General features: G+C 43.0%; 1 protein-coding gene across 15 annotated transcripts in view; it reads right to left on the reverse strand.

Moving 5' to 3' along the window:
- The window catches only part of LOC128694611 (nucleolar protein dao-5), a 541519-nt gene that overhangs the window by 289872 nt on the left and 224147 nt on the right, over window positions 1-27500 (reverse strand). For all 15 annotated transcript variants that reach the window (XR_011393390.1, XR_011393389.1, XR_011393388.1 and 12 more), the window contains one exon: window positions 14612-14765. Coding sequence is in view for 12 of the 15 variants with exons in the window: in XM_070095641.1 (XP_069951742.1) it covers window positions 14612-14765 (154 nt within the window). In the remaining 3 variants the exon portion in view is untranslated. The remainder of the gene's footprint in view (window positions 1-14611; window positions 14766-27500) is intronic.

The following is a 27500-nucleotide window of genomic DNA, read 5'->3' on the forward strand; positions in this document are numbered from 1 at the left end:
AGGATAGTGAGGCTCAGGTTAGGGTGTGTAGAAAAGAGGGAGAATACTTCCCGGTAAAAGTAGGTCTTAGACAGGGATGGTGTAATGTCACCATGGTTGTTTAATATATTTATAGATGGGGTTGTAAAAGAAGTAAATGCTAGGGTGTTCGGGAGAGGGGTGGGATTAAATTATGGGGAATCAAATTCAAAATGGGAATTGACACAGTTACTTTTTGCTGATGATACTGTGCTTATGGGAGATTCTAAAGAAAAATTGCAAAGGTTAGTGGATGAGTTTGAGAATGTGTGTAAAGGTAGAAAGTTGAAAGTGAACATAGAAAAGAGTAAGGTGATGAGGGTATCAAATGATTTAGATAAAGAAAAATTGGATATCAAATTGGGGAGGAGGAGTATGGAAGAAGTGAATGTTTTCAGATACTTGGGAGTTGACGTGTCGGCGGATGGATTTATGAAGGATGAGGTTAATCATAGAATTGATGAGGGAAAAAAGGTGAGTGGTGCGTTGAGGTATATGTGGAGTCAAAAAACGTTATCTATGGAGGCAAAGAAGGGAATGTATGAAAGTATAGTAGTACCAACACTCTTATATGGATGTGAAGCTTGGGTGGTAAATGCAGCAGCGAGGAGACGGTTGGAGGCAGTGGAGATGTCCTGTCTAAGGGCAATGTGTGGTGTAAATATTATGCAGAAAATTCGGAGTGTGGAAATTAGGAGAAGGTGTGGAGTTAATAAAAGCATTAGTCAGAGGGCAGAAGATGGGTTGTTGAGGTGGTTTGGTCATTTAGAGAGAATGGATCAAAGTAGAATGACATGGAAAGCATATAAATCTATAGGGGAAGGAAAGAGGGGTAGGGGTCGTCCTCGAAAGGGTTGGAAAGAGGGGGTAAAGGAGGTTTTGTGGGTGAGGGGCTTGGACTTCCAGCAAGCGTGCATGAGCGTGTTAGATAGGAGTGAATGGAGACGAATGATACTTGGGACCTGACGATCTGTTGGAGTGTGAGCAGGGTAATATTTAGTGAAGGGATTCAGGGAAACCGGTTATTTTCATATAGTCGGACTTGAGTCCTGGAAATGGGAAGTACAATGCCTGCACTTTAAAGGAGGGGTTTGGGATATTGGCAGTTTGGAGGGATATGTTGTGTATCTCTATACGTATATGCTTCTAAACTGTTATATTCTGAGCACCTATGCAAAAGCAGTGATAATGTGTGAGTGTGGTGAAAGTGTTGAATGATGATGAAAGTATTTTCTTTTTGGGGATTTTCTTTCTTTTTTTTTGGGTCACCCTGCCTCGGTGGGAGACGACCGACTTGTTGAAAAAAAAAAAAAAAAAAAAAAAAAAAAAATATATATATATATAGGTAGTAGGTTGGTAGACAGCAACCACCCAGGGAAGTACTACCGTCCTGCCAGATGACTGTGAAACAAAAACCTGTAACTGTTTTGCATGATGGTAGGATTGCTGGTTTCTTTTTCTGTCTCATAAACACTCTAGATAACAGGGATATCTTGCTACTCCTACTTACACTTTGGTTACACTTCACAGACACGCACATGCATATATATATATACATACATCTAGGTTTTTCTCCTTTTTCTAAATAGCTCTTGTTCTTCTTTATTTCTTCTATTGTCCATGGGGAAGTGGAAGAGAATCTTTCCTCCATAAGCCATGCGTGTCGTATGAGGCGACTAAAATGCCGGGAGCAATGGGCTAGTAACCCCTTCTCCTGTAGACATTTACTAAAAAAGAGAAGAAAAACTTTATAAAACTGGGATGCTTAAATGTACGTGGATGTAGTGCAGATGACAAGAAACAGATGATTGCTGATGTTATGAATGAAAAGAAGTTGGATGTCCTGGCTCTAAGCGAAACAATGCTGAAGGGGGTAGGAGAGTTTCAGTGGGGGAAAATAAATGGGATTAAATCTGGAGTATCTGAGAGAGTTAGAGCAAAGGAAGGGGTAGCAGTAATGTTAAATGATCAGTTATGGAAGGAGAAAAGAGAATATGAATGTGTAAATTCAAGAATTATGTGGATTAAAGTAAAGGTTGGATGCGAGAAGTGGGTCATAATAAGCGTGTATGCACCTGGAGAAGAGAGGAATGCAGAGGAGAGAGAGAGATTTTGGGAGATGTTAAGTGAATGTATAGGAGCCTTTGAACCAAGTGAGAGAGTAATTGTGGTAGGGGACCTGAATGCTAAAGTAGGAGAAACTTTTAGAGAGGGTGTGGTAGGTAAGTTTGGGGTGCCAGGTGTAAATGATAATGGGAGCCCTTTGATTGAACTTTGTATAGAAAGGGGTTTAGTTATAGGTAATACATATTTTAAGAAAAAGAGGATAAATAAGTATACAAGATATGACGTAGGGCGAAATGACAGTAGTTTGTTGGATTATGTATTGGTAGATAAAAGATTGTTGAGTAGACTTCAGGATGTACATGTTTATAGAGGGGCCACAGATATATCAGATCACTTTCTAGTTGTAGCTACACTTAGAGTAAAAGGTAGATGGGATACAAGGAGAATAGAAGCATCAGGGAAGAGAGAGGTGAAGGTTTATAAACTAAAAGAGGAGGCAGTTAGGGTAAGATATAAACAGCTATTGGAGGATAGACGGGCTAATGAGAGCATAGGCAATGGGGTCGAACAGGTATGGGGTAGGTTTAAAAATGTAGTGTTAGAGTGTTCAGCAGAAGTTTGTGGTTACAGGAAAGTGGGTGCAGGAGGGAAGAGGAGCGATTGGTGGAATGATGATGTAAAGAGAGTAGTAAGGGAGAAAAAGTTAGCATATGAGAAGTTTTTACAAAGTAGAAGTGATGCAAGGAGGGAAGAGTATATGGAGAAAAAGAGAGAGGTTAAGAGAGTGGTGAAGCAATGTAAAAAGAGAGCAAATGAGAGACTGGGTGAGATGTTATCAACAAATTTTGTTGAAAATAAGAAAAAGTTTTGGAGTGAGATTAACAAGTTAAGAAAGCCTAGAGAACAAATGGATTTGTCAGTTAAAAATAGGAGAGGAGAGTTATTAAATGGAGAGTTAGAGGTATTGGGAAGATGGAGGGAATATTTTGAGGAATTGTTAAATATTGATGAAGATAGGGAAGCTGTGATTTCGTGTATAGGGCAAGGAGGAATAACATCTTGTAGGAGTGAGGAAGAGCCAGTTGTGAGTGTGGGCGAAGTTCGTGAGGCAGTAGGTAAAATGAAAGGGGGTAAGGCAGCCGGGATTGATGGGATAAAGATAGAAATGTTAAAAGCAGGTGGGGATATAGTTTTGGAGTGGTTGGTGCAATTATTTAATAAATGTATGGAAGAGGGTAAGGTACCTAGGGATTGGCAGAGAGCATGCTTAGTTCCTTTGTATAAAGGCAAAGGGGATAAAACAGAGTGCAAAAATTATAGGGGGATAAGTCTGTTGAGTATACCTGGTAAAGTGTATGGTAGAGTTATAATTGAAAGAATTAAGAGTAAGACGGAGAATAGGATAGCAGATGAACAAGGAGGCTTTAGGAAAGGTAGGGGGTGTGTGGACCAGGTGTTTACAGTGAAACATATAAGTGAACAGTATTTAGATAAGGCTAAAGAGGTCTTTGTGGCATTTATGGATTTGGAAAAGGCGTATGACAGGGTGGATAGGGGGGCAATGTGGCAGATGTTGCAAGTGTATGGTGTAGGAGGTAGGTTACTGAAAGCAGTGAAGAGTTTTTACGAGGATAGAGAGGCTCAAGTTAGAGTATGTAGGAAAGAGGGAAATTTTTTCCCAGTAAAGGTAGGCCTTAGACAAGGATGTGTGATGTCACCGTGGTTGTTTAATATATTTATAGATGGGGTTGTAAGAGAAGTAAATACGAGGGTCTTGGCAAGAGGCGTGGAGTTAAAAGATAAAGAATCACACACAAAGTGGGAGTTGTCACAGCTGCTCTTTGCTGATGACACTGTGCTCTTGGGAGATTCTGAAGAGAAGTTGCAGAGATTGGTGGATGAATTTGGTAGGGTGTGCAAAAGAAGAAAATTAAAGGTGAATACAGGAAAGAGTAAGGTTATGAGGATAACAAAAAGATTAGGTGATGAAAGATTGGATATCAGATTGGAGGGAGAGAGTATGGAGGAGGTGAATGTATTCAGATATTTGGGAGTGGACGTGTCAGCGGATGGGTCTATGAAAGATGATGTGAATCATAGAATTGATGAGGGAAAAAGAGTGGTGCACTTAGGAGTCTGTGGAGACAAAGAACTTTGTCCTTGGAGGCAAAGAGGGGAATGTATGAGAGTATAGTTTTACCAATGCTCTTATACGGGTGAGAAGCGTGGGTGATGAATGTTGCAGCGAGGAGAAGGCTGGAGGCAGAGGAGATGTCATGTCTGAGGGCAATGTGTGGTGTGAATATAATGCAGAGAATTCGTAGTTTGGAAGTTAGGAGGAGGTGCGGGATTACCAAAACTGTTGTCCAGAGGGCTGAGGAAGGGTTGTTGAGGTGGTTCGGACATGTAGAGAGAATGGAGCGAAACAGAATGACTTCAAGAGTGTATCAGTCTGTAGTGGAAGGAAGGCGGGGTAGGGGTCAGCCTAGGAAAGGTTGGAGGGAGGGGGTAAAGGAGGTTTTGTGTGCGAGGGGCTTGGACTTCCAGCAGGCATGCGTGAGCGTGTTTGATAGGAGTGAATGGAGACAAATGGTTTTTTAATACTTGACGTGCTGTTGGAGTGTGAGCAAAGTAACATTTATGAAGGGGTTCAGGGAAACCGGCAGGCCGGACTTGAGTCCTGGAGATGGGAAGTACAGTGCCTGCACTCTGAAGGAGGGGTGTTAATGTTGCAGTTTAAAAACTGTAGTGTAAAGCACCCTTCTGGCAAGACAGTGATGGAGTGAATGATGGTGAAAGTTTTTCTTTTTCGGGCCACCCTGCCTTGGTGGGAATCGGCCAGTGTGATAATAAAAAAAATAAATACATATATATATATATATATTTTTCAACAAGTCAGTCGTCTCCCACCGAGGCAGGGTGACCCAAAAAAGAAAGAAAATCCCCAAAAAGAAAATACTTTCATCATCATTCAACACTTTCACCACACTCACACATTATCACTGCTTTTGCAGAGGTGCTCAGAATACAACAGTTTAGAAGCATATACGTATAAAGATACACAACATATCCCTCCAAACTGCCAATATCCCAAACCCCTCCTTTAAAGTGCAGGCATTGTACTTCCCATTTCCAGGACTCAAGTCCGACTATATGAAAATAACCGGTTTCCCTGAATCCCTTCACTAAATATTACCCTGCTCACACTCCAACAGATCGTCAGGTCCCTACACAATAAGGGCATAAACACTGTTGTCATTATTTTGTTTATAGAAAATATTTACACAAACAAACAATATGAAATGTTGTTTATTACTATTTTTCTATATTTTATATACACATATACAGTCACAGGGAATGTTTCTAGAAGTTCTGAAGCCTGTGGAACTCTTTGAAACATGGTGTCATGCACAGTGGAGTTTTACACTCCTCACACATAAAACAAGTGTCTCTGCGTTGTTGTGTGCGTTTTTTTGTATGTGCACAGACGTAACACCTTTTCTGAGCCTTTTTCTTCAAAGCAGTAGCAGGCAGTTTTACCAGGAAGTGATCACCATGCTTCAGACGAGCAGGTAGTTGTTGAAAATTTGGTGGGCGGTCAATTGCAGGTGCTGTTCCTTGGTACTTGAATACTATTTGTCTGATGACAGACAAACAGAATTCGCCGTACTGTGGTTTGTTTCTGGTGCTCATATTATAAGCATTGAGCATGGAAATGTCCAGAAGATGGAAAAACAGTTTGATGTACCACTTATAACTCTTGCGAACACAATCAGCAAACCCAATCTGCATGTCACATTTGTCCACTGAACGCATGTTGAAGGTGTAATCAATCACAGCTGCAGGTTTTAGAATGGGTTCATTTCTCTCTCTATGCTGCCTGCCACTGTCTGCCATTTCATTAGGGTGAATTGATGACAACAGTGTGACATCTCGTTTGTCATGCCACCGAAATGCCATGATGTCATTGGCAGCAAACGCCTGCACCTCACCTCTACGAGTGCCAGCATCAAACCTGGGCATATGTTTCCGATTTGCACGCACTGTGCCACACACATCTGTCATGTTCACTCGCAAAAAATCTCTGAGTGAGGGGCTTGTGTACCAGTTATCTGTATATAATATATGCCCCTTACCAAGGTATGCTTCTGTCATTGTTCGAACCACATCACCTGAGATGCCCAATAACTTCCTGGTATTTTGCAATGTATAACTTCCAGTGTACACAATAATATCCAATACCAGACCACTGTAACAATCACAAAGCACAAACAACTTTATACCAAAGCGTTTCCTCTTGCTTGGTATGTACTGCTTGAAAGAGAGTCTTCCTTTGAACAGAATCAAAGACTCGTCAATTACAAGCTTCCTGAAGGGATAAAAATGCGTACTGAATTTCTGTTTCAGATACACAAACACATTCCTAATCTTATATAACCTGTCAGTTCTGTCAGGCCTGGTTTTATCTGAGAAGTGAAGCATACGTAACATTAGCACAAATCGATTCACTGGCATTATATCACTGAAACCTGGTGTTGCAATCAGGGGGTCTGTTGACCAGTATGATTTCACTTTGTGCTTATACACATGTGGCATAAGCATTATTGTGGCAAAGAAAAGATACATCTCAGCCACAGTTGCCTCCTTCCACTGATGTAGACGTGATTTTGGTGAAAGTAATGTGATTGCCATGGTGTACTCGTAGTATGTGTTGCTTTCCATGACAATACTTTTCATCAGTGGTTCATCAAAGAATAACTCGAAACATTCCAGTTTAGTGGCATTGTTCCCAAGTGCACAAGATGGCCGTATTCCACTTTGGCTGTCATCAAACTGGTGGGGATTTGGAACAAAATTGACAGCTTCCTGCCAATCCCAGGTGCGGTCTGCTGGTGGGTACTGGACAATGACAGGTGGTTGTGGTTGTGGAGGTTGTGGTTGTGGAGGCTGGTGTGGTGGGTGAGTGGGGGATGGTGGCCTTTGTTCTAGATCAGCTGAGGCGGCGGCGTGGGTGGCAGCGTGGGTGGCAGCATGGCCCACTGCTCGTGCCTCACCGCCGGCACCACTACCACCACGCACATTTTCCATCCCAATTGCAACAGTATCTTCGTCATTTTCACTGTCTGTTCCTGTTGTACAGCCACGGGATGTACTCCGAGATACACTCCTTCCCCTTGGTATAACATATGGCACACTACCAGAGCGCATATATCGTCGTATATACTGACGCTTCACTGGGGAATATTGCACTTCACTATCACTACTGGAACTAGTTTGAAGAGCTTGTAGTTCATATTCACTATCACTATCATCACCCATGCTCTCATCTGAGTCTGGGATTTGGGAAAATAGAAGTTTCCTCTTGGGTTCTGGAACAACTGAACGTGAACAAGAGGGCCCAGCACCAGAGGTGGAAGGCTGAGGGTCGTCTGGGTTTTCCTCACTATTACCGATATTATGGTCATTAGTTTCGGTCAAAACCTCACTAAAACCACGAAACTCGTCTTCACTGGCACTTCCATCACTATTAGAACTGTCACTGGGGAACAAAAGTGTCCCAATTCGCCGAGGAGTGAGGACCTTCTTACCGCGAGGCATGGTGGACATTGTTTACTAAGAGGGCATTCCCACAATGCACCGCTGGGTCCCAGATTTTTTTTCTACCGTGCACACCGACCACGCAGACCCATTCTCTCACACCTAGGCCTACCAGCCTTTTCGCGCGAGATTTGAGGCCGCTAGAATTTATGCGTACTAGTACGTCAAAAACCCCTACGCGTAAGACGTACTAGTACGACCAAAACCCTCAAAGGGTTAATGCCACTAGGACCAACTTGAAAGTCACTGGAGTCCTGCCTCGCAAAAAAAAAATGTCCAGAGAGCTCTGTTTCTGGTGTTTCTTTAACCCTTTCAGGGTCGACAGGCCCTCTCAGAGACTTGTACTCAGGGTCAGCCAAATTTAAAAAAAAAAAAATAAAAAAATATTTTTTCTTATGAAAAGATATAGAATATTTTCGCAATCATAATGACACCAAAAGTGTAATTTGATGGAACACTTACGGAATTATGCTCTTGTGAAGTTAGCTGTCTCGACAATGTTTACGCATCGGCGATTTTGCCCACTTTGAGCCCTATTTTAGACCAATTCCAGTGTGCTTGTCGACAAAAATCATAACTATTTCGCTAGAACTCCATTTACAGATTTCAACTATCCAATGCAGTGGTCAGAATTTAGCAATTTTGCCAATTTCACACAAATTTCAAAAGATGCCAATTTCCGAATAGGGTCCAGAATAAACAAGAAAAACATTCCTAGCACTAAAATAACATTTCCTCTTTTCATTAGTCACATCCCCATGCCCCTCTTTCATTCTTTTGCATTCCACTTTGAATTTTTATTCTCACAAAAAAATAGAAGATTTACTGTTATGCAGACTACCGCATTGGTGTAGAGATGGTATAAATAATATCAGCACACTTGTGAAAGAATATTAGACTCACCAGTTGCTGTGTATTGGACGCATAGCATGATTTGTTTACTTTTGAACTTTGGTAAAAATCGAACATTTCTGCTACTTTGAGCTCAATTTCAAGGTGCTTTTCTTTGTAAAACCAGTCAAAATCATCTCAATTTCTATAATATGTCTTCCATTCTATAAAATGAGACCAGGAAAACTAGAATACAACAATAAATACCATACAAAAATACAGTGCAAAGTCGCTGTTTTAATTCAAAACACAGTCAAAGTTTTTTTTTCTCATTACGCACTGTGTGCTGCAGGATTTTCTTTATACCACGCACACTGACCACATAGACTCATTCTTTCATATGTAGGCCTACCAGCTTTCTCTCACTAGATTTGAGGGCGCTAGAATTTAGGCGTACTAGTACGTCAAAAACCCTGGCGGGTAAGCCGTGCTAGTACGGCCGAAACCCTGAAAGGGTTAAAACTTCCCTAAAGTGGGCCAAGACTCTGTCAATGTACAAGTTGCTGATACGGCTTGCAACATCCTTCTCAGGGTGATGTTTCTCCATAAATCTTTCCATCTTACCCCACATTTCAAAAATCTCCTAAATTTCTGAAGAAGGCACCTTCTTCCATCTCTCTTCCTCCTCCTCTGCAGCAAGATTCTGAGCTGCGATCTGTTGCTGTTCCTGCTGAAGTTCTTGCAGCTCCTCAGTGGTTAGCTCTTCATTGTGGTCCTCCGCCAACTCTTCCACATCCTCCAAACTCACATCCAACCCCATGGAACTCCCCAATGTCACAATAGAGTTCACAACTGACATAGGCTCATCAGGGTCAGCCCCAAACCCTTCAAAATCCCTCTTGTCAACACAATCTGGCCACAATTTTCTCCAAGCAGAGTTCTAAGTCCTGGTAGTCACTCCCTCCCAAGCCTTACCTATAAGGCTTATGCAATGGAGGATACTGAAGTGTTCTTTCCAAAACTCTCTTAGGGTCAAGTGAGTGTCTGAGGTCACATTCAAGCACCTTTGAAACATTGCTTTGGTGTAGAGTTTTTTAAAGTCTGAAATGACCTGCTGGTCCATGGGCTGGAGGAGAGGAGTGGTATTCGGGGGCAAGAGCTTTACTGTGATGAACCCAAACTCCTGCAGAATTAGGTCATCCAAGTTTGGAAGATGAGCAGGTGCATTGTCCATTACTAGGAGGCACTTGAGATCCAATTTCTTTTCCAGGAGGTAATTCTTCACACTAGGGCCAAACACTTCATTGAACCACTCGACAAAAATTTCCCTCAAGATCCATGCCTTATTATTAGATCTCCAAAACACACACAATTTACTCTTCATAACATTGTTTTTCCTGAACACTCTGGGATTTTCAGAATGGTAAACTAGTAATGGCTTCACTTTGAAATCGCCACTAGCATTAGCACAGAACATGAGTGTCAGCCTGTCTTTCATAGGCTTGTGTCCTGGCAGTCCCTTTTCCTCCTGAATAATGTACGTCCTCTTTGGCATTTTCTTCCAAAAGAGGCCTGTTTCGTCACAATTGAACACTTGTTCAGGTTTCAGTCCTTCAGCCTCTATGTACTCCTTGAATTCACTTACGAATTTTGTAGCTATCATGCCTTATCACACTGTGTATGCCACTACGGTTCTTAAATCTCTCAAACCAACCTTTGCTGGCCTTAAATTCACAAATATCAGTACTCGTTGCAGGCAATTTCTTTACAAGATCATCATGCAACTGACTAGCCTTTTCACAAATAATCGACGTCATAATACTACCTCCTGCTAATTGTTTCTCGTTTATCCACACCAATAATAACTTCTCAACCTCTTCGAGTACTGGTGATCTCATTTTTGTCAGCATATTTAACCCCTTTGCAACAACAGCTTCCTTGATTTCCTTTTTCTTGGCCACGATGGAAGATATGGTTGTACAGGATTTGTTATACATCCTGGCCAGTTCGGCCACACGTACACCACTTTCATATTGTTCAATGATGTTTTTCTTAAATTCAATCGTATTTCTCACCTTCTTTACCAAAGGCTTAGCACTAGGAGCTTTCTTTGGAGCCATGGTAGCTTATTTAGCACTTGCAAGCACTAAAATGAATGGAATACGTATTATGAAATATTTCGTATGAACATGTGAGGGGAGCTTCGCTCACTGGTAAACAATGGCACACTGGCTGGGAAGGGAGGCCGAGGCGGCTCAGAGCCGTGAGTACACGTCCAGGACGAACGACGATTAGCGAGTCAACCGACTATTTGCGAGCCAATGTTTGGACTAAAATAAAGTGACAATTTCCGAAAAGGACGACTATCGAGCCCGACGATTATCGAGGGACCACTGTATACAGGTCTCCCTCAACATTCGCGGGGGTTAGGGGATCAAGAGCCCCATGAATGTTGAAAAATCGCGAATGTTTGGTGCCCCAATATATTGCAGGGAAATATAATAAAATAATAAAATGAAATAATCTATGTATATACATGTATATACGTACATGCTCCTCCCACTCATATATTTGTCCAATCTCTTTTTAAAGCTACCCAAGGTCCTATCAAAGCTAAAACCTTGGGTAGCTTCACATTTAGGTTGGATAAATACACAAGTGAGAGGTGGTTGGATTTGAATGGGTCTTGCATGCGAGTAAATAGAATGTTCAAAGCTTATTGCTTGGGTAGCATTTATTCTGTTATTGGGCTGGATTTGTGAAGGACCTGAATAGTATGGACCAACAGGTCTACTGCAGTGTTCTTCCTTCCTTATGTTCTCATGAACAATCATAAAATACGTACCTGAGAACATCGTAAAATATTGTACTGCCTCCATTACTGTCTCGTATTTTTATATAATTTCTTTCTTCAATTCTTTCGTGCTTCTCAGTTTCTTTACCAAAATTTATTTGGGCCCATGGTTAATTATGTAGCAGTCACAGTCAATCAACAAGCACCAAACACAATGAATTATTGTGAAATGTTTGGAAGAGCGCAGAGGATAATACTCACTCCAGCATAAACAAAGCCATACTGACTGACGATGCCTCTATCACCCACTGCTTCAACCCTCGTATTTATTATTATTATTATTATTATTATTATTATTATTAGCAGTCATGAATGAGTTGACATTATTTATACTGTAGTTTAATAAATAATGAACAAACAAAACACTCACCACTCGTAAGGCAGACGAACTCTGATGACTTGTGATGATTAAAAAAATTTAAATTATAATTATTTATTTCTCTATTGATATTACATGCAGTTACTGATGACAGTTGAATGGAGATGATTATATGGAGTGTAACTGCATGGCATGAGACATACTTTCACCATCACACAAACAGCAATGACCGACTCGCACAGTGGCTGGAGACTGACTGAGTGAGTGGTGGGTGGGAGGGCTGGCTGCCAGTTGTTATTATTATTATTGTTATTATTAATAACATGTATTATTATTAACATGTATGTATTTAATAACATGTTATAAATAATAATAGTACATATTATTAATAACATGTATGTTATTAAATACCATTGCCTCAATCACTGCCTCTACCACTCCACTCACACTCAATCTACAAGCACCAAACACAATGAATTATTGTGAAATGTTTGGAAGAGCAGGGAGACTAATGTTTACTCCAGCATAAACACAGTCACACTGACGATGTGTCAACCACTCCCTCGTATTTTTGTACAATTTCCTTCTTCAATTATATCATATTTATTATTATTATTATTATTATTATTATTATTATTATTATTATTATTGTTATTGTATTATTATTATTATTATTATTATTATTATTACTATTGTTATTATTAGCTGTAGCAGAAATGTTTAATTCTTTGCAGTGTTCAAGAGTAAACACATGATGTCACCGTCTAATACCTGTCCGAAAAGCCATTCCAATATGCAGTCATGAATGGGTTTACATTATTTATACTGTAGTTTAATAGCAAATAACGAACAAACAAAACACTCACCACACTGAGTGGTGGGAGGGCTGGCTGCCAGTTGCGGGGGTTGGAGGGAGGGTAGTAGGGACTCGCAGGTGGCGGGAAACTTAAATATGATTTGGCGGCTGGGAATTTGGTGGCTGGGAATTTGGCGGTTGGGAATTCGCGAATGTGTGAAGCCCGTGAAAGTTGAAAACGTGAATGTTGAGGGAGACCTGTATACACCTACCATCCGACTTACGACCTGCTCGACTTACGACCTGCTCGACTTACGACCACTCGACTTACGACCGTGTTTTTTATGCCAAATTTCTGGGAAATAAACAACTATTTGTGTTGTACACAGTGTTTATCCTAAACCTTACAGTATAAAATACAGTACTAACAACATATAAAGTAAAGTAAAACATGAAATACCAAAATAAAACAATAAAATAAAGTCATTACAAAAATGTTTTGTTGATATTCAGTAGTAAAGTTCGACTTACGACCGGTTTCTCGGAACCTAACTCGGTCGTAAGTCAGATGGTAGGTGTGGATAAGAGGTAAAAGGAGAGATTCAGTGTTGGCCCCAGCTTAATCTACAGCCGGTCATGCACAGCTTCTTCATAAACTGATGATAGGTTCTGTATTGATTCTCTTCTACTGTGTTTGCTTCCTAAACTGACAGTTTGCTTGTTATAGGTTTATAAGTCTGGGTAGCATTAGGTGAGTGGTGTGGTACTGGGCTTATTTGCAATATGTAGCGGGGGCAGTGTATCTGGTTAGGATTAAGTTTTCCATCAAATTTCATACTTTTGGTGTCATTACTTTCAAAAAAAGAATTCTCTACCATTTCAAAAGAAAAATTTTTATTCTTAAAGTGGACACTGAGAGCAATATTAACCCTTTGAGGGTTTCGGCCGTACTAGTACGGCTTACGACCCAGGGTTTTTGACGTACTAGTACGCCTAAATTCTAGCGCCCTCAAATCTAGTGGGAGAAAGCTGGTAGGCCTTCATATGAAAGAATGGGTCTATGTGGTCAGTGTGCACAGTCTAAAAAAAATCCTGCAGCACACAGTGCATAATGAGAAAAAAAAACTTCGACCATTTTTTTGGAATAAAACAGCGACTTTGCAGTGTATTTTTGTATGGTATTTATTGTTGTATTCTAGTTTTCTTGGTCTCATTTTATAGAATGGAAGACATATTACAGAAATGGAGATGATTTTGACTGGTTTCACGATGAAAAGTACCTTGAAATTGAGCCCAAAGTAGCAGAAATGTTCGATTTTTACCAAATTTCAAAAGTAAACAAATCATGCCAAGCGTCCAATACACGTCAACTGGTGAGCCTAATATTCTTTCACAAGTGCGCCAATATTATTTATACCATTTTTTACACTAATGCAGTAGTCTGCATAACAGTAAATCTTCTATTTTTGTGAGAATAAAAATTCAAAGTGGAAAGCAAAAGAATATAAGAGAGGCCTTGAGAAGTGACTAATGGCCAGAGGAAATATCATTTTAGTGCCAGGAATGTCTTTCTTGTTTATTCTGAACCCTATTCGGAAATTGGCATCTTTTGAAATTTGTGTGAAATTGGCAAAATTGCTAAATTCTGACCACTGTACTGGATAGTTGAAATTGATAAATGAGTGGTTTCTTGCAACCATTCGATAGAAAAAATGGAGTTCAAGCAAAATATTCATGTTTTTTGTCGACTAATACAGTGGAATTGGCTGAAAAATGGGGCTCAAAGTGGGCAAAATCGCCGATGCGTAAACATTGCTGAGACCGCTAACTTCGCGAGAGCATAATTCCGTAAGTTTTCCAAAAAATTTCAAACTTTTGGTGTCATTATGATCGGGAAAAGATTCTATATCTTTTCACAAGAGAATTTTTTTTTTTTTTTTTAAATTTGGCCGACCCTGAGAACGAGTCTCGGAGAGGGCCTATCGACCCTCAAAGGGTTAATGTCAGGGGTCTCGACAGTGAAAAGGTTAAAAGGAATATTGTACATTCATTCTACAAAACTTAATAATGCCTTCTGTCATCCCTGCACTCTCCTCACTACTTTCAATATCTGAAGTCCTTTACTGACCTGTCTTCCGAGGACACTCGTCGTCTTGATCTGAGGAAAAGTAGCCCTCTGAATGATAACCTCCACCTCGCCGCCCCTGCTGGAGACCGGTGGCTCCAATGGTTCCACTCCGGGGTCGACCAACAGGAGGTTTCCCCGAATGCTCCTCCACTTTCTGTAATAGCAAAATGTTAATGGAAGATAATTAACAAATATTCAAACTTACATAGTATATTCTGCATTTAGTGATCATTTGCTTGATGGAATTTTGCCTAATGACTAAGGATATACATGTATAAGGGAACAATGTCATTTACTCATCAGCTACCTCCCTGTTTAGTGTCAGCTCGCACCAGACACACATACCTAAGCCAAGCTTGTAAGTTACCTGTGACTATTTTCAAGAGCTTTCTTACCCTTACAGTCCAACCTGTGGCCAGGCATTCCTGTAGATTGCCTGTTCAAATAGGCTACTATTGCTGGCTGCTATTACTTGGCAGACGATGCAACATCCCCCCAATGAAAAGCAGGGTGTCACTAGCACGTTAAGAGACAATACAATAAGTGTCAGGGGCCCGAGACTGTTCAACTGCCTCCCAGCATACATAAGGGGGATTACCAATAGACCCCTGGCTGTCTTCAAGCTGGCACTGGACAAGCACCTAAAGTCGGTACCTGACCAGCCGGGCTGTGGCTCGTACGTTGGATTGCGTGCAGCCAGCAGTACTCCACCTTCTAAAAAGAGACGTTCTAGACAAACTCGCTGATGAGGGCATTTCCCCCATCCCACCTGACAACTTCCAGGCTCAGCGCTCAGCGTTTGTTGCATGCATCAACAGCATCATGCATGAATACACTGACGTTGAACTCGCGGATGGAATCAACCAAGACAACTCCGAATTCACGGTCCTCAAGGCTTTCAAGTTTGCCAAGAACTCTGTCAATCAGCAATCGCTGAAACTTATCCTTGAGTCACCTGAAGAGGCCAAATACGTATGTGACCATGGCCTGAAATGCTTCGGCACCAAATGCACGCCAGATCAAGTCAGCATGGAGAGATTTGTCTCCATTACCCAATGCTTCAAATGCTACCACTTTGGTCATAACACAAACAAATGCACCAAAGTGAATCCTATATGCAGCATCTGTGCGGATGCCCATGTATACAAGGACTGCCCTAACAGAAATAAACCCAAGTGTATCCTTTGTGGCGGGTCCCACCATGCTGTCTCACCTACTTGCCCTACCAGGAAAAACGAAGTCCGCAAAGCCCTTGAAAACAGAAAACTGACCAATGCCAAACAAAAGGCAGCTCACTCTCCTCCCCCAATGTCCCACGAATCTTACCCCAACCTGCCGAACTCCAGCAATGCTCTTACTGTCACTGCATCGCATCACAATGCCTGGATCCCCAGCCCCCCACCCAATCCATACTCCAGACCCCCACCAGCCCCAAGGGCCTACCTCCTACCCCATCCCCTCCGGCCTCATCCAAGAAGGGATAATAAAGAGCACAGCATACTTCATGCTGGCTAAAGAATGGTCCAAGGGCAACGACCACCTCTGCTGCACCATCCTTAATGAGTTGTTCATTGCAAATGGCACTTCAGCCATAATCATCTCCGACTCAGTGCGCCCATACATGAGCCCCACAACCCATACCCCCGCACACGACCAACCATCCACCTGCATGGAACCAACAACCCCTGCATCTGTACCACTAGCCAATGCACAACCAACCGCCACTGAGGCTGACCCAATGGACCAACCTGGTCCCACCGCCACCCCATGTGAGATATCCTCTGAACAAAACTTTTATCAAGACTTATCCAACCTTACTCAACCTCCAATGTCCCCAATGTCGACATCGTCGACAACCGATGAGACTGACGTCCCAACCATCCAAAACAACTCCGACCCTGATTTGCCCCACAGGCCTAACGACGACTCAGACGATTCAGACTCGTCTTCAGATACAACCGTGACCAACAGCACAGACGACGACCAATTCTCCACTCAGAAGTCCACACAAGACTACAATCCCCCTCCCTCCCGCATTCCCAACAGAAAGCGCACACAACCGCCACGTGACTGTGCCACCAAACACCCACCTGCTGTGCACAGCAACTCTGCCAAACACATACAATAATGGGGATCACAATTCTGCAAATCAACATCCATCACTTCTTCAACAACCGTTACCTCCTTGAACTCGAACTCTGCAACCACAACCCAGACATTATCCTCTTAAATGAAACATCAGCCAGACCTGACCAGCACATAAAGATACGTGGGTACTCAACTCTTGAGAAATCCAGGGGACCCAACAGTGGGGTGGCCATCTTAGTGAAGCAGGGGCATGAATTCCGCAACATACATGTCGACGAGGACAACGTCCTAGCGGTTGAAGTGCCAACATCACATGGGAGACTCCTAGTAATCACAGGGTACTTCCCTCCCAGACAACCGTATATCGAATCCATTCCCTTACACCGACTTCTCAATAGAAACATCCCCACCGTCCTAGCCGGGGACTTCAATGCCCACCACCCTGCTCTCGTCAATTGTGGAGCCACCCTGCCCCAAGGTGACCACAAGGGGAAACAACTATATCACATAATGGCCGCGAAAGACCTCAAATTCCAAGGCCCATTCTTCAAGTTATTTGTGGGCCATCACCCAGGCACCCCAGACGTAGTCCTCACCAACAGAGACTGTGACTTGTTCCACTGTAGAGTCTCTCCAGGTGGCAACGTCGGATCTGATCACATCCCTGTGGTAATCGAGCTGCAGTCCACTCCGTTCTGTACACCCACCCCCCCTAAACCCAACCTGAGGATGCTAGGTTTCGACCCCTTTAGAGCCTTCTTAGGTAATGATCAAACCATCTCTCTCGAAGACCAGCCCTGCAATGCAATAGACGGGGCAATTAACTCCCTTCGCGCCAGAATCAAAGAGGCCACACAAGCTTGCTGCACACTAACAACGTCCAAGATTTACCAACAATACAAACCAACTAGGGAAATCAAGGACAGAATGAACAGGTACCAATTAGATTGCAGTAGACACCTCCTCACAGGGCAACCCTCCCGGGAAGCCCTACTAAGATCAAGAAGAGAGCTAATCGCCCTAATAACCCAGCATAAAAGAGATCTTTGGGAATATCTTGTGCGCCAAGCTAACCAGTACAAACGCCACCCTGACCAATTCTGGAGCACGATCTGCAGACTACTAGGGGCCAAACACACTCCCACTCAACACCTCTCTCACTCCTTCACCGACGCAAGTGGTGAGGTAGTGACTACCCTACTTGACGACCCACTGGACCAAGCCAAGCTGATGGGGGAAGTATGGGAGAACATTCTCTCACACAACGACAGCAGAAGATTTAACAACACCCACTATCAGTGGGTCAACCAATGGTGGGACGAGAACCTAGAAGACTTCCATCCCATTCCATTAATTGACCCAGCTACCCTTGAAGACGAACATCCCCTCACCAGACCAGTCACGCTCAGAGAAGTATCCCAAGTCATAGGGCGACTGAGAAACACAGCTCCAGGCCCATCAGGCATAAGAGCTAAACAACTAAAGTACCTCCCCCGTAACTGCAAGATGTCTCTGGTGAATATCTACAATGCCATCTTGGCATCCGGTCACTTCCCAGTGGCTTTCAAGACAGCTAAGATGATCTTCATTGCCAAACCAAACAAGGACAACTGCAATCCCGAGAACTACAGACCCATCTCCCTACTCGAAGTCACAGGCAAAGTCTTTGAAAGAATAATCTCCAACAGACTCAACTATTACATGGAGTTCAACCACCTATTCTCTGAAAGGCAGTTCGGCTTCAGGTCCCACCGCAGCACTCAGCATGCCATAAACATCATCTATGATGCTGTGGCCAGCCTGAAGAAGCAAGGGAACCTGGCCCTCATCGCCACCAGGGACGTTCACAAGGCCTTCGACAGCCTTTGGCACGACGGTCTCATTTACAAACTTGTAGACCTCCCTGATCACAACTGGACCTTTCTCAGGCTCATCTACAACTTCTTAACAGGAAGAAAAATCATCCCCACCTTCCATGGAGCAGAAGCAACCCCCTTCACACCAACAGCAGGAGTACCCCAAGGCTCCTGCCTCAGCCCCGTCCTCTTCAACATATACGTCAATGACCTCCCCCAACCTGAACATACCGACACAATCATCACCCAATTCGCAGACGATGTCATCCATGTTGTCTCCTCCACCCCTACAGCTGCTGCAAACAAGCATAGGAGAGCAATCGAGAAAATGAATGAAGAACTAAATAGAACTGCCAGGTGGGAGAAAAAATGGAGAATCACAACCAACCCTGACAAAGTCCTCATCAGCACCGTTGGGTGCTTACCATCAACCATAGAAGGAAAAGGGGGCATTTCCATCAGAGGTACCTGTATTGCTGTAAGGAACCCAAACAAGATCCTAGGATACGAGATCGGCAGATTACTCAACTCTACAACCCACGTAACCAAAAAAGTAAACCTAGCGAAAGCCCGCCTTAGCCAACTTTATCGATTCAAAGCAGCCCCTCCCCACATCAAACTTCACCTGTACAAGATGATGATCAGACCTCTGCTAGAATACCCCTGCGTACCCATGTCGCTCACAACCAAAACCAACATGCTCAAACTCCAAAGAGTCCAAAACAAAGCCCTCCACTTCATCACGAACACCAGACTCAGAGACAGAATCAGATCAGAGGACCTACACATACAACAGAGAATCCCTGCAATCAACGTCCAATTAGACAAACTTACTAAGAGACAACTATATGACACGCAGGAACTCTACATGCCTGACAGAGAGAATCCCCCCCAACCAGTGAACACAACTGACTATACCATCACCACCCCTCCCCACAGATCCCAAAGAATGACCCTCCAACAAAGAGTTCGATGCTTTATCCACAAGGAGAACTTCCCTCGTCCCAATATCTTAAGCGACCTCCCCGCAGAAGAAGAATGGATACCACCAGAACCATTCTATGTCCAGTAACACGGACAAGCCCTCCCCATCTCTGGGTGACCCACCTCTATCAACCAACACCTCACAACTGACCTCGTTACATCTACTACGACAATACAGCAGGACAGGATGTTCCAGAGATTGGACACAGTAACAAGGGGACACAGTTGGAAGTTGAAGACACAGATGAATCACAGGGATGTTAGGAAGTATTTCTTCAGCCACAGAGTAGTCAGTAAGTGGAATAGTTTGGGAAGCAATGTAGTGGAGGCAGGATCCATACATAGCTTTAAGCAGAGGTATGATAAAGCTCACGGCTCAGGGAGAGTGACCTAGGAGCGATCAGTGAAGAGGCGGGGCCAGGAGCTCGGACTCGACCCCCGCAACCTCAACTAGGTGAGTACAACTAGGTGAGTACACCACCTCAGTCACTGCCTTGCTGGCCGACTCCAGGTGAGCAACCAACCTCCATCGAATGCCCAGCAACCTTCGCTTGCAGCTGTGCCTCCTGACCAACCTCTTGCGGAAAAAAAAAAAAAAGCAATTCTATGCAGTATGCATCCTTCCAATTCAATGACGCAGTGGTATAACACAATATAGCATTGCGAAATTGATGGGCAGGAGGTATACCCTACACATATAACCAACCTCTTCATAAATCACTTAATATGCACACACGCATATTCAAATTACACCAAAGTGGATAGGCCACTACCCTTTTTTAATCCCCACCTACCCCTCCTCCCTCCCCAACCTTTTCCAAACTTCCATCCTTACCCATCCTTCTTCCCCCACTCCCCTCTTACCAAAGCTCTGGTCAGAACCTCGAAACCTCGATCAGGCTCTGATCCACCAGGAGGCCTGGTGTAGACAGCCTGTACTGTCTGCACAGACAGCCCATGCTGTCTGCCAGCTTAGTTCATATTTCGCGCCACTCAAGTGCTGCCACCTATAGGCCTTGCCACTTCAGTATGCCCAGACTTGCCTCGCTCACACACACAGCGGCCTGGCATCAACACACAAGGCCTCCCAGCTCTCTCTCGTGGGCATGGCCCTCCCGGGCCATGGGCACAACACACAAGCCTGTGTAACCCAACACTACTTATCAATAAAGTAAGAAGCCTCCGAAGAACGTATCATTGCTACCTACGCTACCTTCATCGTCACCAAACCGCTGTTCAGCAGTAAGAACAGCAATAACATTGGTAGCAGCGGTGCTCCGCAGCAGTTGTGTTTGCCCCGCGAGGAAGGAAGAGGTATGAAGTCATCTTCACTTCATCACCCTACACAAGAAGCATCCGTCTCTCAACAAGTTATCCTGATGTCGTGTCTGCACGTTTGAGCACCCAGACACAGGTACAAGCAGGATCCAGCCGAAATTTGCCGAATTTCTTCGAGAATTGTACGTGGCGTCCCAGTGACTCCACGCTACAGTGTCCCACGCTGTTTCCCAAGTCACATGTTCAGCATCACTTGTATGCTGTTGTTGTTGTTCAGCTCAGCACAGCTGTTTCAGCAAGCCAGAGGTGAGTTTTGTGGTGATTTCTGCGTCCAGTGTGAGCTTCTCCACGTGTTTGTGGGTGGAGGAGGAGGAGGAATGGCTAGATGCTCGCCCCGCCATACACTCACCCACGCTCCTCGCCACCACACTACCATACACCACTCACCACTGCTCACTCCCTCTGCTGTGTTCTCTGCTGTTTTTCGTGTGAATTCGTCGCCAGTGCTGTGTATCCGAGTGCCCGAGGCCACTCGAAGATGCGTGGATCAGCATGCCACGTAGATCACGACACCATGTGGATCAACACCACGTTGGGTGTGGCCGATGTCACGTAGACCTACAAAGTCACGTGAGTTACCAGATATCCCAGGCCACATGCTGTGGTCTGCTGCCCGCATCACATTGACGTCACCTCGAGATGTCTGTTGACGTCACCTCAAGATGTCTGCTGACGTCACCTCACGATGTCTGCCTGACGTCACCTCGAGATGTCTGCCTGACGTCACCTCGAGATGTCTGCTGACGTCACCTCGAGATGTCTGCTGACGTCACCTCGAGATGTCTGCTGACGTCACCTCGAGATGTCTGCTGACGTCACCTCGCGACATCACGCCTGACATCACATGATGTCACCATCGAGTGTTCTAGTAATTATTTTAGTATTGTCGAGAAGATTGAGAGAAAATATATGTCGTGTGTTAATTAATTCCTCTCAGTCAGTGTTCTCACATGTTAGTGTACCGTATGTACAGCGGTGTGTTTTTAAAGTTTCCGTGTGTCCAGTGAGGTCTGAGCCAGACCTGAGTGGCACCACTGTGCTAAGTCACCCGTGTGACCTGGATACCTGGAGGTTATTCCGGGGATCAACGCCCCCGCGGCCCAGTCCATGACCAGGCCTCCCGATGGATCAGGGCCTGATCAACTAGGCTGTTACTGCTGGCCGCACGCAGTCCAACGTACGAGCCACAGCCCGTCTGATCCGGCACTGACTTTAGGTATCTGTCCAGCGTGTTTGACCAGTGTGTTTGACAGCTGATTACTCAGCCCTGAGCGTATGAGCCCTCTTGTACAGAAAGCTTTTATGCTCGTCGCTCGTGATGTTCTGCAGAATCGTACCTGCTACGATTCCCATCGAGATTTGTTTCACTTCACCTCCAGACCTTCAGAGTGCAGTTATATGTAGAGAAACAAGTCTGGGGACACTTAGACTAACCTCTGCTATAACTCCAACTGTCGAGAGAATGACACGCTGTGTCAGCCTCGTGTCACAAGCTTCAGTGAGCAGCCTGCACAAAGATGATGTCACTTTGACTGCTAGCTCTCTCACTGCAGTCTGGTGTATGATGTTACGACTCCCAGATGTTTCACCCAGTCGTCTCTGCCACGACTCGCTCCACAACTCGCTCCACGCTCGCCGGCAGTGACAGCCCAGCGACAGTACCAGTCGAGAAGTGTCCTGAGTCGCTTGCCAGAAGTCCTGCCCAGTTGCCGAGTTTTGTCGACGCCTCACTCGAGGGCACCAGCATGTCGTGCCCCAGGTTGAGTGAAAACCTGCAGTGACTCCTACGATGTCTGCTTCACCGTTCCAGAGGAGACCGTACCCTGTTACGTCACAGCTCAGCCGCAGCGATGTCTCCCGTGTTGCAGTATCTGTCCAGACGCAGGAAGGCGTGCAGTGATGCCCATCGACGCTCACTGCCTATGACCACGATGTTTAGCACACCCCACATGTTTTTTCTTCCCTCCCTGTAGGAAGTTTTTTTTCCATGTCCATATGTATATATATGTGTTTATTTTGTGTTCTGTGCCCTGTTCCTACAAGAGAGAGAGACCGAGTTTCTTTTACTACAAGTATTGTCGCGTCGGGACGACGCGCGGTAGGTGGCCGAGCGTATGTAGACAGCTTGTACTGTCTGCACAGACAGCCCATGCTGTCTGCCAGCTTAGTTCATATTTCGCGCCACTCAAGTGCTGCCACCTATAGGCCTTGCCACTTCAGTATGCCCAGACTTGCCTCGCTCACACACACAGCGGCCTGGCATCAACACACAAGGCCTCCCAGCTCTCTCTCGTGGGCATGGCCCTCCCGGGCCATGGGCACAACACACAAGCCTGTGTAACCCAACACTACTTATCAATAAAGTAAGAAGCCTCCGAAGAACGTATCATTGCTACCTACTCTACCTTCATCGGCACTAAACCGCTGTTCAGCAGTAAGAACAGTAATAACACTGGTCACAGACCGGGCCACGGGGGCATTGACCCCCGGAACTCTCTCCAGGTAAACTCCAAATCACTAGCCACATTCATCACAGCATGGTTGATTTGGCACTTAGAGGTAAAAATCCAGTTTCCTCTTGAAAATTTCTAAATTTGTTCCAAAAGTACTTCTGATTTCTGCTGCTAGCAGGATGAATAGTCTGAGACTACACAGATTTTTTTTTTTTTAAACACAACGGCTGTCTCCCACCAAGGCAGGGTGACCCGAAAAAGAGGAAACAAAGTTTTTCTTCTTTTTATAAAGGAGACGGGGTTACTAGCCCCTTGTTCCCAGCATTTTAGTTGCCTTTTACGATACACGTGTGTATTCTCAGACTATTCATCCTACTATGGATCAGCAATTTTAAACCAATTCTATTACTCAATTCAACCAAATTCTAATCTGTTTCACTAGTGTGCTTTTTGTTTCACTGATTGAGCATAAGAAACTGCCCAGTCAATTATCAGAATTACAATATAAATGCACAAAAGTTGGTAATTTGGCTGTTTTTACAAAAAACTCAACAAATTTCAGTTTATAAACAGAGTCCAAAATAAACACTGTATGCATTCAAGCTACTAAAGCAACACATGCTCTGTTCATTAATCACATCACTAGGCCTCTCCTATGTATATTACACTTGCCATCCATTTTGAATTCATCACACATGAAAAATCAGTTTTACCCTAACTCTTGAATAATAAGATATGACCAATAATTGAAGCAGCTCTAGTAAAAACCCATAAAATAGACCAGGTAGGGTAGGGGATGCCTTACCTTTCCTCAGGAAAATCATCAAAAATTGAATATTTTCACTACTTTGAGCCATAAACTGGCCAAAATCATCTCTATTTCGGTAATACGTCTTCTAAACTATCAACTGATACCAAGAAACAGCCAATATAACAATAAAAAAAAATCCTAGAAAACACCTCAAAGTTGTTGTTTTTTTTTTTTTAAATCAAACACATCATCAGAAGTTTGCTTTTCCCATCATGCACCAAGTAAGGCAGGATTTTCTTTATACAGTGGACCCCCGCTTAACGATCACCTCCCAATGGGGCCAATTATGTAAGTGTATTTATGTAAGTGCGTTTGTACGTGTATGTTTGGGGGTCTGAAATGGACTAATCTACTTCACAATATTCCTTATGAGAACAAATTCGGTCAGTACTGGCACCTGAACATACTTCTGGAATGAAAAAATATCGTTAACCGGGGGTCCACTGTACTGTATAAAGTCACTGCGTATACCCATTCTCTCATGACTAGGCCAAAATTTAATGCTCACAGCATATTTGAATGACTAGCATCAATAACGTATATCTACACGAGAGACAATGAAAGTGTTTAAATTTCTGTGGGGAGCCAAATTTTGTTAAAAAAGAAAAAAATCCTTACATACTGAGAGCCAATCTTTCTAAACAGAAGTACATAAAGAAAGCTGAAATTAAAAAAAGAATTACAGTTTTATAGTGTGTGAAGGTTAGCAAAAAATCATGGATAGTCAGCAACATAGGCATAAATGTGAATTGCAGTATTTACATTTTCCAATTTATTTACACCAAATTAAGATTTTTTTTTTTAATTATTTTTCAATGTCTAACACATGCATACTGTTTTTTATGAAAGCATTTTTCAAAATGTCTTAATACTTGTAACATATGAAGATGTACTGCATGCCATGGCTTCAAATGCAATATTCAGTGTAAACTCTTTTTTTTTTTCTTATTTCTAGTGATTGTTTTGTCTTTAACACTATTAACAATAAAATTACATTATACATTAATACAACTGTTTCAAGTTGTAATATTCCTCAAAACATGGAAATAAGTTGCATTATTTTACTTTATTGGGTTATCCTAGGTTACTTCTACATAATATGCTTTTTACTGAATTCCACTGCTGATATCTTGAAACAGTAATAAATGTAGAAGAAATAAGTTATCTTCCTGCCTATTCCACACCTGTTTGCTGACAGGAAACCTGATGGTGGCACAAGTCCTAATTGATATATGCTTCCCAGGCAATGTTACCCATGATGCACTGTGTGGACCTGCTTGCTCATACATTTTTTCCCAAATGAGAGGAGGTAACAGGCAACCCTAAAATGATGGCATGTGACAAATATGAAATCACAAAAATTAAGCACAAATTTACATGGCACACAGGTTGGTACCCTACGTAAATGTGTGCGAGACAGTTAAGAAGCTAAACTGGACCTATTTCTGCAAGTAAATATACCAGATCAGCCAGAATGTGATATATATGTAGGCATGCAGGCATCTGGGTGTGTAGGTGTTATAGGCATCAACAAAGTCTGGTACCAGGTTGGACTGCCCACTCTAGAAACCAGTCACAGGTATGTCACAGGCATCAACTGAGTTACCAGAATTTAAATTCAGTATATAAGAATTTCATAACTGGTACTTGCTGAGACCTGTTCATTAAACACAACAAGCTGAGGGGGAAAGAAAATAAACTGAGGTGTAGAATACAGTGTTTACCCAACAAGATGAGATACAGGTTGTGAAATATTTTCTATTGACTAGCAATGAATTTAGGTATTCAGAGCACTGAAGTAACCTGTACATCTTTAGGATCTTAAAAGGAGTGATTAAAACACCATGATTACATTGAAAAGATATGACTGGACCTTACTTATTTAAACTGCTTGATTACCATGAGGCAAGTAACATATCTATTAGTTGAATAGATACTACTGTCCAAATAGTTTGCATATCTATGTACTAGAACTATAGTGCTATTCATGTTTTTTTCCCTGACTCACATTAATCAGAATGAAAGAATAAAAGATAAACCCTGCATGAAGCACAATATGTTTGAAAAGTATAATTACGCAGCTGTAAAGTGCAACACATATTTTAATAATTGCCCCAGCTAATAATTACCCCCTCTTTCTAATCCTGGAAATTAGGAGGTGTGGGGTTACCAAATTTATTATTCAGAAGGCTGAGGAGCGGTTGTTGAGGTGGTTTGGGCATTTAGAGAGGAAGGAGGTTCTGAGTGCTCGGGGCTTGGACACCCAACAGGGTTGTGCGAGTGTGTGCAACAGGAGTGGAGGCAAGTGGCTTTTATGATTTGAAATGCTGTTGGAGTGTGAGGAAGATAGCATTTATGAAAGGATTCAGGGAAACTGGTTTGCTGGAACTGAGTCCTAGAGTTGGGAAATACAGTGCGTACTCCGAAGGAGGGATGGCAATGTTGCTGTCTGGAGGGTTAACTGAACTGTAATGACAGCACCCTTCTGGAAAGACAGTGATTAAACAAGTTAGAGTGAATGTGTTTCTTCTTTGTCAGGCCACCCTACCTCAGTGGGAGATGGTCAGTGTTAAAAGAAATATGAGCACATTCTTTGGGTAAGAAGTGTGTATTTCTAACTAATAAGATACATTACCACCACCAAGTAAGCCAACAAACAGTACAATTATCCCCTATATAAAAGCCCATTCACATAATGTAAACTTGATTAGCAAACAAGGATACATAACATACATGATCAAACATGTGTCACTGGTGCAAGCTGGTTCACTGTAAAAGTGGATGCTTCTTGCAATTTAGGTGCCATATCCTGACTCTTTCCCATCAACAGTTTTCACACATTTTCCAGAACCCCTTCTCTAAGAATATGATTTGGTAGATTCCTGCAAGCATTTGCCAGCACTGATCCTGCATCATATAGTCTTGCAATTATAGACATTAGTATCTTTGACAAATTTAGGGAAATGTATCACCAGTGTATAGTAATATCAACACTTCTGAACAAGTGTGAGGCATAGTTCTAAAATGATTCAATGTAGTGGAGATGCAGTGTTAAGAGATTAATGTATGGTACAAATATTTTTCAGAGAATAAAATATGCAGCTATTAGAAGATGGTGTTGTAGTATGAAAGGCCATATGATTCATTCAGAAAGGAAAGAGTAAATGTTGCAGATCACAGGGTTATTGTATTGTAGTCACTGTATTTATCACATCAGAAGTTAAAAGTTGCCCTGTGTGTATACTGTGTTGTTCAAGTACTATGGGGTTATATTATTTAACAAGCAGGAAGATGATGATAATCCTGTTTGTATAGTATAAACAGGCAGAGTTTTTTTGCATTTTGGTTGTTCTTGAAGT

Source organism: Cherax quadricarinatus, chromosome 51, assembly GCF_038502225.1.
Source record: "Cherax quadricarinatus isolate ZL_2023a chromosome 51, ASM3850222v1, whole genome shotgun sequence".
Lineage (NCBI taxonomy): Eukaryota > Metazoa > Arthropoda > Malacostraca > Decapoda > Parastacidae > Cherax > Cherax quadricarinatus.